This window comes from Mauremys mutica, chromosome 12 (genome assembly GCF_020497125.1).
Source record: "Mauremys mutica isolate MM-2020 ecotype Southern chromosome 12, ASM2049712v1, whole genome shotgun sequence".
Classification (NCBI taxonomy): domain Eukaryota; kingdom Metazoa; phylum Chordata; order Testudines; family Geoemydidae; genus Mauremys; species Mauremys mutica.
Genome location: NC_059083.1, coordinates 10262900 through 10282451, shown reverse-complemented (window position 1 = coordinate 10282451; position 19552 = coordinate 10262900). Strand labels below are relative to the sequence as shown.

The window sequence follows — 19552 nt, the reverse complement described above, 5'->3', positions numbered from 1 at the left end:
TAGGGGCCTCCTAGCTGTTTCTCTGCCCGGCTGGGGACAGGACTTCCTCTCCGTGGGGATATCAGACGCACCTGCAGAGGCAATGCAGAAGTGAGTGCGCTGCATCAGCCCGGCGTTGGGCTCAGGGCTTTGCTCTTGGCAGTTCTGCTCCACTCACGTCTCTGGGTGCCCGGACTCAGAGCTTCTGGCCCCCTGTGGCTGCAGCCAGTGCTGGGGCACCAGGCTCAGGACTTTCATGCCCCTCCCCACTCCTGCTGGCGCTCTAGGTGCCTGGGCTCGGGGCTTCTGCCTGGCCTCTGCAGTGAGTGCTCAGGGCTTCCCTTGCAGTTCTTTCTGGGGCTCAAGGGTCCATTTCTCTGGATGCCCCGAAAATGGTAGGAGCCAAGGTGCTCCCAAGTAGTCGGTAGGAGCTGAGGTGCTGCCAACAGCAGGGCCCCACCTGCACATGTGGGAACCTCCTCTAGCTTCAGAAAGGTTGCTGGCTGCTGCCCTTGGAGCCCAGGTCTGAAGGCAGCACAGAAGTGAGGGTGGCAATGCTGTGACCCCACCACAACAACCTCTGAACTCCCCCATTCTCCCAGGTTGATCGGGACCCCCATGGTTACAATACCATGAAATGTCAGGTGGAAACATCGAAATGGTGACGTTGGTCAATTTCAAGGCCAGAGGTTTGTAAACTAGTCAAAGTGAGCCCTGAATTTGGTAGGGACCTGGCTATTATGAAGGCCTGAGCAGGTTTGCACTCCCAGTTCTCCTGAAAGGCCATGGAGAATTCCTGCTGCCTGAGAAACTTTCCAGAATAAGTTACCAGGACTGGGAGAGAAATGAAGGAAACCAACCAAAGCCTGAGCTAGGATGGAGAGCATTGACCCAAGCCGTGTTTGAACCCCTCCAACCCCACCTGCCTGCCTGCGGTGAAACGGACCGAGGGGCACTGATTTCTAGTTGTGAACTTGCTACCGACCGTGGGGTTCAGCACAAGCCGTACAGCCCATACTCTGAACTCTTGGATAAACAGCAAAGCTGGCTTTTCCGAAACCTTTCCACCCCAGTGCCCTGCATCCACTTGGGATTGTGCCCAGCAGAGGCTGGTGGAGGGGAGGGGAAGGGAGAGGAGGCCATGCAAATGTTGTGGCATCTGCACAACCCCCCAGACACACACAGCAATGAAGGGCATAATATCCAGGACAGTAACTGATTTGGCCATAACCTACCAAATCCTCAGTGTTGAAAGTCCAATTTCTCTAGAGAACAATGGGAGGGAGGGGTTAGAGAGCTGCAGTAACCACGTGGACTTCCGGTCTCTGGCCAGGCACATCCCCCTCTGCAGAGTTTTCACTGCTATTGTCTCCAAACTGGTCCTCCTGATCTGATGTGAGGTCACATCCTGGCCTTTATGGCAATTGGCAGGATCTTCCCTGTTCCCAGCTGCAGCATCACCCTCATTATCCTGCCTGATAAGGATCCCACCAGGGCTCAGCTAAATGGCATGTGGCATGACAGGCTCTTTGCTGGGGGCCTTGGCAGCACTCAATCGAGATCTGAATCGGACGGGCACGGGCAGGTGTGTTAGGTAAAAAGCAAGTTTTACTTACCTCTTTAGCACCCGAGTTCGTGCGGAGTTGGTATAGGGCTCAGAAATCTGTCAGAGACCAGACAACAACTCGTTGATCAACGGGCTTACACAATCCTTAGCTTAAAAGCAAAGCTTCGGAGTAAGTGTGGCAAGTTTATTAGGGGTGAGCATCAATGTTTATACACAGAAGTAAACAAAGTGATTAACAGATTATAATGGTTATGCATAATCAATCAAGATTCTACAGGATAAAACAGGTTAAAATGTAAATTGGAGAAGACAAAAGAGGAGATGGCTACTTATGGCTACTTATTGGGAGGGGAGGGGTCATGAGTAGTTCGCAGGTCAGAGCTTTTTGATTAAAAGTTTCAGACAGAGACATGAAGTCTGAGTTAAGTTTCAGTTCATAAAAAGTTCAGACTCAACAGGTGCATTTCCTGACTTTTTACTGGAGTCCTGGACCCTCTCATGCTGCTGCTGCAAATGTTCCTTCTCGCTCAGCGCTCAGCAGCAGAATGCTCCTTGCCCTTTGGCTGTGCAACATCCAGACGTCTAGTCCTGCTGCTCTGAAAGAAACCGTCTTCACAGCTCTAATCCTGGCAGATATTGATTAAAATCTTGCCGTGCTCCTCTAAGTGTATTTGTGATTGGACGTGCTTCTTGCTAGGGGGGATTTTCAGATACATGAACTGCATAAAACAGAGGGAAAGACAAAAGGAAGCATCAACATGTCTAAGAACTTGAACAATATTTGAAGACCATATATTGGTGTCTAACTACCTCCTGCTGCCAGGAAATGCAACTGGTATTTTAACGACACACTCACTCCGCTTGTGCCTGACTTGTGATTCAGAGCTCTGAGGAATTCTGTCCCCTGGTGTTGGCAGAACAAATAAACCCCACCTCCCATTACACAATCCATTTGAGTTCAAGAGAGAGAGATCTCTATCTTGCAACAAGCTTTAACATTACGGGGCAAAGACTAAGATGAGAGGTCAATTTTTCTTGCAGTTCTAATACCCGAGGAAAACTCCAAAATCCATTCTGTCAACCAAGAGAAAAGATGTTTTTTCTGTTCTCAAAGTGCTGATGCTTTTGACCCCAAAATGTTGTCTTCGTTTTCTCTCACAAAATAACTTGCAGTGAAATGGGACCAACTGCCTAAACTATCCTGAACGCTGCATGTCAGAGTTTGGGAATATCAGGACAGATCATCACCTGGCATCAGTTGTCACGGATCCATCAGCATCAGCAGAGCTATGGTGATTTATACCAACCGCGTGTCTGGTCCATTGTGCTGTAACGAGTTAAAAGATTTCATACGCTGTGCATATGAAGATGAAAATGTAGGGTGGAAGTAGGGTGACCAGATGTCCCGATTTTATAGGGACAGTCCCGATTTTTGGGTCTTTTTCTTATATAGGCTCCTATTACCCCCCACCCCCTGTCCCGATTTTTCACACTTGCTGCCTGGTCACCCTAGGTGGAAGGGACCTCATGTAGTCGAGTCAGGCTCCGCATGCTGGGGCAAGACCCCTTGGTTTCAAAGAATCTTGTTTAATGGAGGGTTTTTTCTTCTTTTTTTTTCTTTCTAAAAAGGTGCTTCATTTATTTGAATATCAAACATTTTCATTTAAAATTTCCCAGAGTAAGTTTTGTGCTGGTGAAATATTCCCAGTCGACAGCTCTGGAGAGAGAATATTGTGAATAAAGACAGTACAGAATGGACTGCGCTTCCCCAGTGCACCATTCTCTGCCCCCATGGAAGGTCTCATGGGTTCGGGGTGGATACACACCAACAATGGAATGAAATCTCTCTTGCATAGTTGAGTTTTCTTCTTAGTTTGAAGCGGGAGAAGGAACAGGATCATCAGGACCTACCTAGCTTCCAAGGGAATCATCTTTCTTGATGCTGTTTGACCTGCAATTCATTGTGGCCCATTAGGTGGAGATTCTCTAGGAAGTTGCTTTATGACTCTGCTAATGAACTATCTTCTGAGAAGGACAGACTGGTCCTGCCACTGTCTCCAGTCACTCACGGTAAATTATAGAGATTTGTAGCCATAGGTTGTACAGGATGATAAGATATTGCATGTGAGCACGGGAGAGAGGGAGATGCTTTACTTGGTATTCATTAGGGTCCTTTTCTTTGGAGGCGGAAGCTTTTCCAAACTCACTTGCTGTCTCTGCTTCCCCACTGCAGAACTCCAGTTTTAGGCTGTGCAAGAAGCCAGAGTAGGCATGAGGGTCTCACCCATAGTTTTAATTCAGCTCCTGCTGCTTAACTTGGCTCTTCATTCATATCTCTTCAGTTAATATACAGTGAACCAGTGTGAACATAATCTTACTGATTTCAACAAGAATGCTGATTATTGAACTTATCAGAGTTTATTCCTAGTTTGTGGTTTTAATTGACTTCTTATACGTAGCATAGCTCCTGCTTTAATTATGAAAAGGTGATAGACAGGTAGACACTAGACAGACGGATGTTTTTCTATGGGGATAGATAGACAGAGACATGGTTATGTCTGGGGTTAGATAGACAGAAACACGTCATTAGACACACACAGGAGAAAGGAAGGATGGTCCAGAGGTTATGGCACTCATCTAAGACTTGAGGGGTCTGAGTTTAAATTCCGCCTCCACTGCAGACTTCCTTTGTGATCTTGAGCAAATCACTTAGGGCCAGATTTTTTAAAGGGATTTCAGTTCCTAATTCCCATTGAAACCAATGGGATTTATGTGGCCTAAATACCTTTTAAAAACCTGGGGTTAGTCTCCCTCTGTTTGCCACTTGTAATATGGAGGCAAGAGAAGGAACGTTGTAAGCAAGACACAAGAAGTGATTCTTCTGCCCTTACTCCGCACTGATTAGGCCTCAGCTGGAGTCTAGTGTCCAGTTCTGGGCACCACTTTTCAGGAAAGATGTGGCCCAATTGCAGAGAGTCCAGATAAGAGCGACAAAAACGCGAGTGCCATGTCTCCGTGTGGCTCACAGAAGCAGCAGCACATCCCCAATCCGGCTTCTATGCATAGGGAAAGCCAGGAGGCTCCACACGCTGCCTGTGTCCTAAGCACTGCCCCTGCAGCTCCCGTTGCTGGGAACCACAGCCAATGGGAGCTCCAGGTGCGGCGCCTGCAGACAGGGCAGTTTGCCCACCCCTGGGCTAAGGGCACACAGTGTTCGCAGTTGCATGGCCCATGATGCTAACCCCCATCACTCCCTGGTTAAATCTTCAAACAAGCCCCTTCGTGCTTCCTCCCATTCTGCCCCCCCACATTCGGGAGGAGCTCCCTGTAAACGTCAGCAAAACGACCTCCTCAACCCAGGGACTGTTTGACTCTTTAATTATTGCCTGTCCAGCAGGCTTGCCATCTCCTTATGAACTTGCTGTTGCTCCTGGTTACCTCGGGGTCTACAACCGCCCGAACGCCCACAATGATTGGATCCAGGAGAACGTGCCTGGTGTGACTTTCAAGGTGGTGAACTTCACTACCACTGTCAGTCCGAATGGTGCCAGTCTGTCTGCCACCGTTCCCAGCGTCCTTCTCCTTGTTGTGTTTCTGCGACTGGTCATCTGAACCCTGTCCCCCCGCCTCCTAGACTGGCTCCCCATCATACCCCAGTTCTTCCTCATCTTTGGTGCCGACAGACCATGTGTGCAGTGACACTAGACCCCAGTATTCACACCCTACACACGACTGTAACAATCTTTGTGCAAAATACACATTGTGAGGTATCATTTGAAAACTGATAACTCTCTGACCATTCATATCCTTGTGTGATATATGTACGTGATGGTTGCTAAGAGTTATGGACATACACTGGAATGGTCACTAAAATGAGTTCAAACTCCATATGCCGGGGGAGTTGTTAAACAGATTGATCCTAAGTGAAGGACTGTGTGTTTAACTCAGTTTACATTCAAGCCGCACACAGACCCATCAAAGCTCACACTGAGAAGCGGGGGACAAGACAGCCTGGTGTCTACGCCCAGCAGGAGAGAGAAGCTCTTCTGGGTTTTATTTTTCAGAAGGGTCCATTGCAAAGATTTACTGGTCTGAACTTCATGTGATAATCAACTGAATCAACTGACTGGATACAATAGTACTGTATTATACGAGAGTACGGGGTGAGGTTTTTCTGAAAACAAATGACCCCCTGGTGCTTAATATCATTGTGAAATGTCTGTATAAACACTATATGAGGAAATGTGGATACTTTATGATAGGCTTTAAAGTCTGCAGCCAAACAGGGAGACACAGGTTCTCTTACAGACTGCGGGGGAGGGAGGCGCTAGGTACCTGTCTCCCAGGGCCAGCTTTAGGAAGTGCGGGGCCTAATTCGAACAGTTTTGACGGGGCCCCGGCAGGGATGACTTAAAAAAAAAAAACACTTAAAAAAAACCACCTTTCATTTCTTACATGTATTATTTACTTTCCATGACTAGATACATAACAAAATGATATATTACTACATAATATTGTATATGGCTCTTTTCTTACTCCCACTTGGGTACTTTCTACCAATATCTCTTGATCTCTTGCCCATATTGATAGAAGTCACCACATTCTAAAAGAATATTAATTATAGATTTTCACTTTCATATTAGGAAAATAATTTGTTTTGATAGTTGTACAACTGATTTTCTTCAATAATGTTTATTTTATGCCCCCTTCTTCCCCCCAGCACTGCCCAGCCCCGTGGAAACACTGCCCCCACCAGCGCCGCTCGCCTCGCAGAAACAAACCCTCCTTCCTCAGCGCCACCCCATCAAAACAGCTGTGGGCCAAAGAGGAAGGTTTGAGGGGGAGGGGGGAGAAACGGCACCCATAGGCAAAAAGAAGTATTCCATTCTATGCATCCGAAGAAGTGGGCTGTAGCCCATGAAAGCTCATGCTGAAATAAATTTGTTAGTCTCTAAGGTGCCACAAGTACTCCTGTTCTTTTTGCAGATACAGACTAACACGGCTGCTACTCTGAAACCTGGCACACATAGGGTGACCAGATCACAGCAGTAAAATAGGACCCACCCCCTCCCCGCTCGGCCCCACCATCACACTCCTCTTCACCCCCTAGTCCCCCACTGACTTGCTGCGTCCCTCCTAGTCAGTCCCCCACCCACCACTCGCCTCCTTTCACTTTCTCCCTTCCCTGCCAGAAACCCCCATGCCCGCCCCTAAACCCCCTGCTGGCTCACTGCTCACCTCTGTGCCCACCTGCCACTTGCCCACCCGCTCGCCCCCGACTCGCTGCTGCACCCCGCCCCCCAGTATATAGCCTTATTCAAAGACCCAGGGGTCACTATATTACTGCACACAGCAGTCAATCAATGGAGTTGTAGATAAATCGCTGCATTATGCATTTTTGTATAACTTTTACATGACTTTGTATTGAACCTTAGTAATATGTTATAGCAGGCCCCAAAGGTAGTGTAATTAAGGTAAAAGAAAAATGTCTTTTTGCTAGAAGTAGAATAAGATCTTCTCTCCACTTTGTAATCAATTGCCCTATTGAATGAATGAGGTGTGAATGAGGAAGGTGTGGAAGGCAGCACCTCCAGACAGCTGCAACCCTTGGAGAGGGGCTGGGAGCCAGACCAAGGAGCTTTGCCCAGGGCTGAGTGGGACGGAGTTTGGGTGCTGGGTGCAGGCTCCGGACTGGGGCACGGGGTGGGGTGCAGGAAGGGTGGAGGGGTGCAGGCTCTGGGAGGGCATGCAGAGGGGTGAGTGCAGGCTTTGGGACAGAGTTTGGGGGCTGGAGGGGGGTGCTGGGGGGAAGGGACTGCCATGTGGCTTCCTTCCTCCTGTCCCTCACCATAGCCTCAGTGGGGGATGGAGCTGCCCCTTGCTCAGTGTTTGCAGGAGTGGTGGCTGGGGGGAAACCCAGTCAAACTCTGGTTTTACTCTTTCGCTGATGGGTCACTTAAACCCCTTACAAACTCCTTCCCGCCTCTCTCACTCCCCTTTTCTACTGGGCTTGTTTGATCTTTTTGGTGGAGCCAGATGAAAACCACAAACCCCAGTGAGAGCAACAGGCAGGAAGACTAGACTGAACCCACCACCCAGCCTAGTCCATCCCAGAGCCCAGGACTGAGGGCAAATGTCCCCCCACCCCCAGGGCACCTGCTTCCACTCCTGGCCTCTCCCAGCGCTGCCAATGATTCTGTGTGGCTGCATCGGGTGGGATTTCAAGCAGACCCCACAAACCCCCGCTAAATTCACCCCTGTTTTGCGACCACTCTCCACCAAAAGCACCTACCTTCCCTGCCCTAAAGCTGCTGGATGGCTAGAAAGCTGAGCTGGGCATTTGATTGAATTTGATCTAGAATATTATCATGTCCCCCCCCACAAAAAAACCTTAATATCCACAAAGCTTTAGGGGGGGGGGCTATTCCCCCCCATCAAGCCGGTCTATTTCATTGTTGTAGGGCAAACGAAGGAGCCATAATTTAATGAAAATATTCAGCCCCTACAGCGGTCTTGCAGCAGGGAAAGCAGAGTTGATGGGAAGGGAACTGGTTTGGATAGGAGCCCCCGTCCTCCTCCTTTGCAAATAATTTGGAGAGGGGAATCTGATCACTCAGTGCCTCAGTTTCCCCTCCTGCGGGGGGTGGGGGGAAGGGAGATAAAAGTCTCAGCCTGCCCTGTTGCAGACCTTTCGCATTCTCCCCTCTGGATGTATTTGATTTCCTCCTCCAAACCTCCCTCTCTCTCTCACCTGGAGTTCACAGCACTAAGTCCGGCGGCACCGAGTGCCTGGCGCGGGAGGCTCAGGCCGCGGGGGAGTGCGGGGCAGGAGGCGATTGTGGGGAAGGGGCTCCGGAGAGGAGTGCGGGGGTTGGGGAGCAGGAGGAGGTGCAGGGTTGGGGATCAGGAGAGGAGTGCGGGGGTTGGGGAGCATGGGGAGGTGCAGGGTTGGGGATCAGGAGAGGAGTGCGGGGTTTGGGGAGCAGGGGGGAGTGCAGGGTTGGGGATCAGGAGAGGAGTGCGGGGTTTGGGGAGCAGGGGGGAGTGCAGGGTTGGGGATCAGGAGAGGAGTGCGGGGTTTGGGGAGCAGGGGGGAGTGCAGGGTTGGGGATCAGGAGAGGAGTGCGGGGGTTGGGGAGCAGGGGGAGGTGCAGGGTTGGGGATCAGGAGAGGAGTGCGGGGGTTGGGGAGCAGGGGGAGGTGCAGGGTTGGGGATCAGGAGAGGAGTGCGGGGGTGTTGGGGAGCAGGGGGAGGTGCAGGGTTGGGGATCAGGAGAGGAGTGCGGGGGTTGGGGAGCAGGGGGGAGTGCAGGGTTGGGGAGCAGGAGAGGAGTGCGGGGGTTGGGGAGCAGGGGGAGGTGCAGGGTTGGGGATCAGGAGAGGAGTGCGGGGGTTGGGGAGCAGGGGGGAGTGCAGGGTTGGGGGAGCAGGGGGAAATGCAGGGTTGGGGGGAAGGGGATCAGGAAAGGAGTGCAAGGATGGAGGAGTGCGGAGTTTGGGGAGCAGGGGGAAGTGTGGGGTTTGGGGGAAGGGGATCAGAAGAGGAGTGCGGGGTTTGCGGGAAGGGGATTAGGAGAGTTGTTCAGGGTTGGGAGAGTGTGGGGTTTGGGGAGCAGGGGGGACTGCAGGGTTGGGGTGAAGGGGATCAGGAGAGGAGTGCGGGGTTGGGGGAGTGTGAGGTTTGGGGATCAGGGGAGGAGTGCAGGGTTTGGGGAGCAGGGGGAAATGCAGGGTTGGGGGAAGGGGATCAGGAGAGGAGTGCAGATTTGGGGGGAAGGGGATCAGGAGAGGAGTGCGGGGTTAGGGGGGAAGGAGATACTTGAACATCAACCTAGGCAATAGAAGGGAAGGGCTGCACAAGTGGGGCCCTGTGATGGAGCGTACATGGAAAACGCTAGGTGCTGTATGAATCTGTGCAGGTGGCTAGCTCAGGATGGAGCTGTTGCTCTCCCCAGACCCTCTGAGCATTTGCCACTGGCTCTGCTCACACTCCCTAAACTGTTTGCAGGGCTGAGCCCTGGCAGAGCAGTGTTGCCAGTTGGGGCCCAGCCCTTCCCAGCACTGGGGGAAGAGAGGACACCTGGTGTTAAGGCTCTTGTTAAAGTTGCTAATCACCAGTTGTGTGTTTGTTAATATCACTTTTCACAGCAAGTCCTGGCAAATTAAGACCTGGATGGGGTGGGGATTGAGGCAGCGGGGGGCAGGGAAGATGGATGCAGGGCTGGGGGAGGCAGCAGAGGCCAGGTGCAATGGACGGGGGGCCCCGGCTACCGCATGGTCGGGGGGTGAGGATTGGTGGCTGGGGGTCAGTACCTGCTGCTGTGTGGTCAGGGCTGGGGATTGGCATCCACTGCCATGTAGCCGGGGGTTGGCACTCGGGGTCCACATTTGCTGCCACGTGACTGCGGAAGGGGTAGGTATCGGTGTCCAGGGCCAGCATCCGCTGGATCCCAGGGTTGGCACCTGATGCCATGTGACCAGAGCCAGGGATTGGCACCAGTGGCCAGCACCCACAGGAGCTCAGGACATCCAGGAGCAGTGTCCAGTGTCAATGGCCAGGGCTGGGGATCGGAGTGCGTGGCCGGGCGTTGGCGCCTGGGGCCAGCAGCCACTACCAGGGATGGTGCTTGGGGTCCACACCTGTTGCTGTGCAGCCAGGGCTAGGGGTCAGGATCCAGAGCCAGCACCCGCCGGAGCCTGAGGCCAGGGATCTGCACCCAGGGCAGGCAGCCGGGGCTGGGGAGCTGCTGGAGCCCAGGGACAGCACCCAGGACCAGCGACCATGGCTGGGGTTCGGAGTGTGCTGCCGGGGATCAGCACCTGGGGACAGTGGCTGCCACCGGGATTGGGGGTTGACGCCACAGGCGAGAGCCAGGGATTGGAGCCTGCGGCTGCGCTGCCAGGGGTCGGAGCCTGAAGACCCGTGGCTGAAGGCCAGGGCTGTGAGGCCAGAGAAGAGCTGGGGGTCAGCGCCTGAGAGCCTGCTGTTGGCACCTGACGCTCCATGGCTGGAACCCTGGTCTGCAGCCAGGCCCAGGCTCCCTAAGTCCCCCTTCATCCCAGGTAGAGAACTTACCTTGCTCCTTCAGCGTCGTTCCCCACCTGTCTCCAGAGACAATGCAGGGGGGCGCATCCAGGAGCAACAGGGAGGGAGGGAGAGGGGCTGATGCTTTGCATGCTGTCAATGCGAGAAATGCTCATTCCTTTAAAACCGTTTCACCTTTGGTATGTTCCACACCTGGCTGTAGTCATTAGTTGCAGCCACAGTGGAATGCAATGATATCACGATACCCCAGTAATACAGTGCTGGGAGCTCACCATGAGTATTTATTCAACTCACATCTGCAGTAAAGCTGTGTTTCACAGTGCTCTGTAGGAGACCTTTCCTCCTGGGTTAGGCAGCCTCTCAGTTGCATCTGCTGCATAAGTATGTACCCCTCAATGGTGAGATTGTTCGCATCCAGATCTATGCCCTCTGGTCAGACCTGATTTGCCCTGGGTTCATGATTGTGTTATATAGAGTCTTGGTGTCCATGTGACCTCCTGCTTGGTTAGAAATGTGTCTCTCTTTTCCTGGCTAGTTCTGCATATACTAATAATGACAACCCGCCACTAACACAAGAACTCTGTGGTGAATGGAAACACCCCCATCATAGGTGACCATAAATGATATCACTCTCCTGAGGCTAACACAGAGAGATAAAGACCGAATGTTGTTTGAATGTGACCAAAACCCAGGACCATTCGCTGCCATGCTTTGTGCTGCAATGATTCCAGACTACTTGCTACTGGCTTGGCGTGGTAAAGTGTCCTACCGTGGAGGATGGAACAAGGCAGCCCTCCCCGGAAACCTTCTGCAAAGGCTTTCAGAGTACCTCCAGGAGAGCTTCATGGAGATGTCCCTGGAGGATTCCCGCTCCATCCCCAGACACATTAACAGACTTTTCCAGTAGCTGTACTGGCTGCGAATGCATCCCAAGTCTTCAGGGCAAATCAAACATTAAACACTATTGCTTTTAAACCCTGTACTGTAGTTACAAATGTGCAGAGGTACCTTCTCCAGCTTCAGGGTTGGGGATCCCACCTTCAGAGAGTATTGGCTCCAGGGTGATGAAAAGGTCCTGGCTGCTGGGGAGAATAGATTCACCTGCTGTGCATCCTCCTCCTCCTCCTCATCCACAAAATCCTTCTCCCTCTTGCGTGAGACTTCCCCCTTGCAGATGTCCACGGACAGTGGTGGGGTAGTGGTAGGGTCCCCCCCAGAATGCTATGCAGCTGATCATAGAAACGGCATGTATGGGGCTCTGACCCAGAGAGACCATTTGCCTCCTTTGTTTTTTTGGTAGGCTTGCCTGAGCTCCTTAACTTTCATGCGGGCACTGCTGTGTGTCCCTGTGGTAGCCTCTCTCCATCATGCCCTGTAAGATTTTGGAAAATATATTTGCATTTCTTCTTTTTGATCGGAGTTCGGCCTGCATAGATTCTTCTCCCCATACAGCAATCAGATCCAGTATCTCCCTTTCGGTCCATGCTGGAGCTTGTTTGCGATTCTTGGGGGACTGCATGGTCACCTGTGCTGCTGAGCTCGCCACACTGACCAAACAGGAAATGAAATCCAGAAGTTCCTGGGGCTTTTCCTGTCTACCTGGCTAGTGCATCGGAGTTGAAAGTGCTGTCCAGAGGGGTCACACTGGAGCACTCTGGGATAGCTCCTGGAGACCAAATACATCAATTTGCATCCACACTACCCCAAATTCAACCCAGCAAGGTTGATTTTAGTGCTACTCCCCTCATCGGGGAGGAGAACAGAAGTCAATTTTAAGAGCCCTTTAGGTCGAAGGAACGGGGTTGGTTGTGTAGACGCAGTCATTTTAAAATTGACCTAACGTGGCTAAAACCGACCTAACCCCATAGTGTAGACCAGGGCCTGAGGGATATGATAGAGGTCTATAAAATCATGAGTGATGTGGAGAAAGTGAATAAGGAAAAATTATGTACTTGTTCCCATAATGTAAGAACTAGGGGCCACCAAATGAAATTAATGAGCAGCAGGTTTAAAACAAATAAAAAGAAATTCTTCTTCACGCAGCGCACAGTCAAATTGTGGAACTCCTTGCCTGAGGAGCTTGTGAAGGCTAGAACTATAACAGCGTTTAAAAGGGAAGTGGATAAATTCATGGAGGTTGTTAATTAATGGCTATTAGCCAGGATGGGTAAGGAATGGTGTCCATAGCCTCTGTTTGTCAGAGGGTGGAGATGGATGGCAGGAGAGAGATCACTTGATCATTACCTGTTAGGTTCACTCCCTCTGGGGCACCTGGCCGTTGTCGGTAGACAGATACTGTGCTGGAAGGACCTTTGGTCTGACCCAGTATGTCCGTTCTTATATTCTTATGTTCTTATGTCATAGACTTGTGGATTCCAAGACCAGAAGGGATCACTGTGCTAAGCTAAAATGACCAGTATAACACAGGCCATAGGACTGCCCTGAATTAATCCCTGCTTGAACAAGAGCCGATCCTCTAGAAAAACATCCCATTTTGATTTTTAAAACTGTCAGTGTGACGGAGAGCAGGCTGTAGGGGGTGGGGGAGAGATCCCAGTGACGGAGAGCTGGGTCGTGTGGGGCTCCCATGCCAGAGCCAGTGGGGAGGTAGGTGACATGGAGAGCAGACGCCAGGGCAGATTCGGGGTGTACGGGGTGACTCCCAGCAGTGGGGGAGAGTGTGACAGATTTTTGTTACTAAGCTGCCTGAGGCGTCAGGTGATCAGGCTGAGGCTGCAGGATCGTTAGGGGAGGAGATGACGAAGCACACCAAGTGTCTAAGTTTTAAAGCTTTATTAATAAAACAGCAGCAGAGAGCGCTGGGGGTTCCCATGTCACTCAGAGGAAGGAAGAAAGCGTTAGTGCCCCAAGCCCTAACCCCCTTTCATACTCACACCCGCACTACCTGAGGCTGGCCAAGCCGGGGTGTAATGTAAGAAGAAGAGGGGGAGGGGTGGACAGGCGTTCTTGTCCCATTTACGTGTTGTCCAGGGTCTGCTGTTTTTCTCCGACTTGCTTTGGCTCTCGGGAGCGTTTTTAAGTCCTGGGTTCTTCTGGGGGTGTTTCGTTCAGGGTCCTCTGTTCCTGGTGCTCTTTGTACCAGTCCAAACCGGCTTTCTGTAGCCTCCTCAGCTTTCCCAAAACACACCAGCTCCACGGATGTGAGGCTGTTTTCCCCGTCGCTGACCTTGCCGTCTCGCTCGTTTTTGCAATCTCTGCGGCCCTGCTCAGCTTGTCGAGTGCCTTGACCTTGGACTGAGGCCAGCATTCTTCGGAGCTGAAGTGTCGAGGTAACCCGTTCTCTGCACTCTTCCTTCCTCCCCCTTTGGCCTCTCGCAACCTGCAAAGGAATCGTCCACTCCACTCTCACACCTTTAACCCTTCCCAAAATGCCTTGCGATGCTTGCAACAACGTTAGCAACATACAGTGCTGATCTGCCTCCCCAAGGGACCTGAGGGAGGGGGCCATTGGGTTGTGACAAGGTGGGGAGCATGTGAGCAAAGACCGAGGGGTGATCAGGGTGGGATCCAGGCAAGGGGGACAGGGGCAGCTGCAGAAGCATGAGACGTGCGGAACGGGGAAGGGAGTGAGGGGTCCCAGCAAGCAGACAGATTAAGGTTGCTGGGTTTAATGGGGGTGTGGGGGAGGTGCAGGTTTGCTTTGAGTGCATCAGGCAAAGGATTTGGGGGCATTTCCCGTTGAGGCATGTGCCTCGGTTTCCCCACCAGACACAGCTCCCCGGTCACTACTCGTTATAATGGCTACGCCGGATCACTCGGCAAATCTCTGCGATGAGATCCCAGTACTCGTCGAAGGAGATTTTCTGATCGTTGTTGGCATCCACCGTCTTAAACATGTCCAGCGCTGCCTTCCGGTCCTCTGCGTTCTAAGCTCACCAAGGAAACAGCAAGTCACTGCTGGGGACCCATCGGGCACGTGGATCAGTAACGGGCTTTACTGCCATGTGTGTGTCTGTGTGAGTGTGTGCGCGCTGCTGCCCCCTGCTGCAGGGGGTCAGACTAGCAGGGCTCCCCACACACAGGGTGTGTGTGTGTGTGTGTGTGTGTAGAAGTGAGATACAAGTCAAGCTTGAGGCCCATTGGCAGGGCTGTGGGGAGCCCGGTCTGGCATAGCAGAGGGGTCAGGGGGTCAGGATTGAGTGCCATTGGCAGAGCTGTGAGGAGCAGCGCTAACTCCTGGGAGAGCAGGGGGATGTGGGCCGGGACTGAGGGGCCCCAGCAGAGCGCTGTGTGTGTTGGGGGGGGGAGCCAGGGCTGGGCTCATCGGGGTCTCTGGGTTGGGAGTGAGGGGCACCCGCAGAGTTGTGGGGGGATCCCCGGGCTGGGACAGCAGGGGGCTGTAGGTCGGGATTGAGGGGCACCAGTAGAGCTGGTGGGGAGCCCAGGGCAGGGGCAGCAGGGCGCTGGAGGGCAGGGCTGAGGGTCACAGAGAGACTCCCCCCCCCTTTGCTAGGAGCCAGTGGTTGATGTCTCCAGTTGCCTTGGGGAGCCAGTCGCCGGGTCTCACCGTGAGCTGATGGCTCAGCTCATTGCTGAGCAACGTCTGGAAAGCCGCCTGGTCCAGCTCCTTGGGTCCCTCGGAGCCCTCGGCGTATCTGTAGAAGCTGCCCACGATGGCATGGAGGCCCCTTTCCAGCTCAGAGCCCTCCTCTGCCATCTCGGCCGTCTCCCTTCCACCTCCAAAGCAAAGGCAGCTGCCGTCAGGATGGGCCCACCGGCCCCAGAGACCTCAGCTAGGAGCCCCTGTCCTGGGAAGGCTGGGGAGTACCTGCTGCTGGGGATACCAGACCTGCTGCTGTCTGTGGGAGGGAAGGATGGGGGCGTGGGGGGCTACAGAGAGAGATGTGGCCCAGCTCTGCTATGGTGATGGTTGAGCATCACTTTGTGCTAAAGGTCAGCGACTCTACGGGCTCTAAAATCTACCTATGAACTCACATTGTCTTGATATTTTCCCACCCAGCTCCACATCTGAACCTTCATCTCCTTAGGCCTCAATAACCCAGCTGTAAAACAGGGGAAACAGTCCTCATCTTGTCTAGTTAGATTGTAAACTCCCTGGGGCAGGGCCTGTCTCTCCCTGTGTGTCTGTGCAGCGCCCGGCACACCGGGGCCCTGATCTCAGCTGGGGCAGGGACTGTCTCTCCTTGTGTGTCTGTGCAGCGCCCAGCACAATGAGGCCCTGATCTCGCTGTGTGTCTGTGCAGCGCCTGGCACAATGGGGCCCTGATCTCAACTGGGGTAGGGACTGTCTCTTCCTGTGTGTCTGAGCAGCACCCGGCACAACGGGGCCCTGATCTCAGCTGGGGCAGGGCCTGTCTCTCGCTGTGTGTCTGTGCAGTGCCCGGGACAATGGGTTGTCTAGCTGTTACTCTAATACAAATATCATAACAGCAAGTGGTGGGTGAGTGTGGCTGCAGACGATGGGTTCTGCGTGGGTCTGACAGATTCAGAGGGGAAAGGGGGAGGTTACAGAGAGAATGTTGCATTACACTGAAGAGAGACCCTAGGACTTGGGCCATTGTTATTGGCTGATGTAGTGAAGGCTCCGTGCAGAACCAGGGCCCAGAATGGTCAGATTAGTTAACGACGCCTCTTACCGCTCCTCTCTCCGGACGGCTCCCGCTGCAAACTCTGCCCCATGGGCCCGCAGGGGAAAGTGTTCCTGGGTTGCTAGAGAGACCAGAATCGGGCGTGAGTGAGCACCATGATGATTGCTCAGGAAATCTGTAAGGCTCAGGCCAAGACGGTAGCCTTGAAAAGTAACAAGAGTTAGAAATGGACAATATTGCAAACTATGGCCGTGGCTGTTAAATGGTTAAGATGACCCGCCCGGGGCTAGTAACAGGGACAGAAAAAGAGTGAAAAGAAACAAGAGACACAGCAGAGCCCGGGAAGCCGGCAGTGCAGAGACATGATACCTTACGGCAGGTCCCGGGACAGCACAGACAGTTGGAAACAGCTGCAGAGAACCTGGGAGAGAGGGACCTGGCGCCCTCTGGTCTGGTCTTGCTGGGCAACAACAAACTCTGGGCACTTTTGTAGTGTTTGAACAATGGAGACAGGAAGGGAACGTGGTGGCCAGAGCAGAATTAAAAGCTGGAACATGGAATGGCTGGAATGGGGCTGCAATGGGGACATTGGGAATGACCCGAACCAGCCACCTAACAAGCCACGGGCAGGGGCCACCCGTAGGATAAGATCCAGGTTCCGGTAAAGCCTGAACCGACACCTAGGCCAAACAGGAGAAGTGAGTGCCCAGGAGAGGGAAGCAGCAAACAACACTGTCACTGGACTGGTAAATCAGATGAGGTTAAAAATGGTCCAGGTGACAGAGCACATGAGGAGACGGGAGCTGCGATTCGATCACAGGGGAGTGATAACAAAGAACTTCCAAGTGGAACCCCAAGAGCGAGCGGGTTAACACCTGGGGTTGCTGCATTAACACACGGAGGTGCCCAGAAACAGTTAACTGCAGCCGGCCAGGGCGCTCCTGCAACCCAGCTGGCAGGCAGACAAAAGCAACAGACACTGCAGGAACAAACAATTTTTTCATGAGCAGGCAACAACCCCCACTCGCCGCTGAGAGCCAGGATCAAAACCAGGGGTGCAGGTTCCCATCGTGTTTCACCCCCTCGCTCACAGCTCATCATATAATCTGCATTCTACCCCACTGGTTACGTTTTCCTTTATATCCTCTCTCCATTTACTACACTCACTGCTGCTGCCTGTACTTTACAATAACGTGACAGAGTTCGCTAATTTCCCTTGCTTCTCACCCCGGTCCCCCCGCCTCCCCTCACTTCTGCCCTCTCTTCCTTTGAAAAGTGAAAAGTTACAGTTATTAAAGACACCCCCATTGCTGAAAAAGATGAAGCAACCGAAAACAAAACAAACAAAGAAAGCAAGCTGAAAACTTTGTTTTTAATAAGCCCAAGGAATTAATTATTTTAATCCTTCAGGAATGCAACAGCTGGAATGACTCCTAACTTTTCTGAAGATATGGTTGCCAAGCAACAGAAATGCAGACTCTGCTTCTAATCCTAACCACTGACTAAGATTTGAAACATGGGCTTTTCTTATTTCCATGGAATAGCATTTTTAAAAACAATTGCAAGTTTGTTTTGCATGTCACACATGTTATCCTGTGTTGTATGTTGTTTGTGTCATGTGACTATTAAAAAAAATTGTTGCAACAAAAGTCAGTTTTGTACTTTCTTTTAATAGAAGTGGTACTGCATTATTTTAATATTATGGTTGGCATATAACACCTATTAATTCTTTTGCAAAGCTTAAAAAGGCCTGAGTGATAAATAGATGTGTATATATAGTTTTGCCTCAACAAGTCATGTAATTGCAAACAAAAAGCATTTTCTTTTATTAATCACAGGTTTTTTATTCAAAGGAAACAGCGTAAGGGGAATCTTCAGCATTAACGTCAAGGTAATATTAGTAAAATGTCAATTTCGGGGGGTTATTTTATTAGGGCTGTCAAACAATTAACAAAATTAATCATGATGAATTGCAGTTTTCATCAGACTGTTGAACAGTAATATAATACCATTCTGCTAACCATTCATATGCCCCTTCATGCTTCGGCCACCACTCCAGAGGACATGCTTCCATGCTGCTGATGCTTGTTTAAAAAATAATGCCTTAATTTGTGACTGAACACCTTGACGTATATATTTCATGTTACGGCAGTCTCGGATGATGACCCAGCATATGTTGTTCGATTTAAGAACACTTTCACTGCAGATTTGACCAAACACAGAGGAAGTACTGGTAGGAGATTTCTAAAGCTAACTACAGCACTCAACCCAAGGTTTAAGACTCTGAAGTGCCTTCCAAAATCTGAGAGGGACGCGGTGTTGCGCATGCTGTCAAGAGTCTTAAAAGAGTAACACTCTGATTAGGGAACTAGAGAACCCGAATCCCCCAAAAAGAAAATCAACCTTCTGCTGATGGCATCTAACTCAGATGATGAAAATGAACATGCTTTGGTCCTCACTGCTTTGGATTGTTATCGAGCAGAACCCGTTATCAGCCCAGAAGCATGTCCTCTGGAATGATGGCCAAAGCATGAAGGGGCATTCAAATGTTTAGCATATCTGGCATGTAAATACCTTGCAATGCCGCCTCCAAAAGTGCCATGTGAATGCCTGTTCTCACTTTCAGGTGACATTGTAAATAAGAAGTGGGCAGCATTATCTCCTGCAAATTGTAACCAAACTTGTTTGTCTGAGCGATTGGCTGAACGAGAAGTAAGACTGAGTGGACTTGTAGGCGCTAAAATTTTTGAGTGCAGTTATGTTAAAAAAAATTCTTCATTTGTAAATTGCACTTTCACGATAAAGAGATTGCACTCCAGTACTAGTATTAGGTGAAATGAAAAATACCATTTATTTTGTTTCTTTTTACAGTGCAAATATTTGTAATCAAAACTAATATAAAGTGAGCACTTTACACTCTGTATTCTGTGTTGTAATTTAAATCAATATATTTGAAAATGTAGAAAATGTTCAAAAATATTTATAATAAGTTTAAATTGGTATTCTATTATTGTTTAACACTGTGATTAAAACTGAGATTAATTGCGATTATTTTTTTTAATCGAGTTAATTAGTTTTGAGTTAATTGCATGAGTTAACTGCGATTAATTGACAGCCCTTGTTTTTATAAACTTGTTTGTACCTTCAAATATAATCATAAGAATGTTATAGCAAAGATGTCAAAAATATAACAATATATACTATGCCTGTTTATGCAACATGTTAAAGTTAACCAAACTATTTCAACAGGATTCCATCTTTGTCTACCAAATACAAACAAGTATCATGAAAGTTTTATACCCTCAAAGTGTTTGCATAGACCTGCATTTACTATTCATTTTGGTGTAATTTTATACTCTTTTCTTTTATGTTATGTTGAAGGAAAGCAGT

General features: G+C 50.7%; 1 protein-coding gene across 3 annotated transcripts in view; it reads right to left on the bottom strand.

Annotated features, from left to right (window-relative positions):
* Window positions 1-13370: 13370 nt before the first annotated feature.
* LOC123345648 (protein S100-A16-like) overlaps window positions 13371-19552 on the bottom strand; it is a 643389-nt gene continuing 637207 nt past the window's right edge. The window contains exons 1-4 of one of the 3 annotated variants that reach the window (XM_044982644.1): window positions 16532-16677; window positions 16211-16283; window positions 15121-15290; window positions 13371-14479 (exon numbers count right to left, since the gene is read on the bottom strand). In XM_044982644.1, coding sequence (XP_044838579.1) covers window positions 14339-14479; window positions 15121-15290; window positions 16211-16253 — 354 coding nt within the window. In that variant the 5' untranslated portion in view covers window positions 16254-16283; window positions 16532-16677 and the 3' untranslated portion in view covers window positions 13371-14338. Of the gene's footprint in view, window positions 14480-15120; window positions 15291-16210; window positions 16365-16531; window positions 16678-19552 lie in introns of those variants that run through there. The other 2 variants (XM_044982645.1, XM_044982646.1) reach the window with 2 other exon arrangements.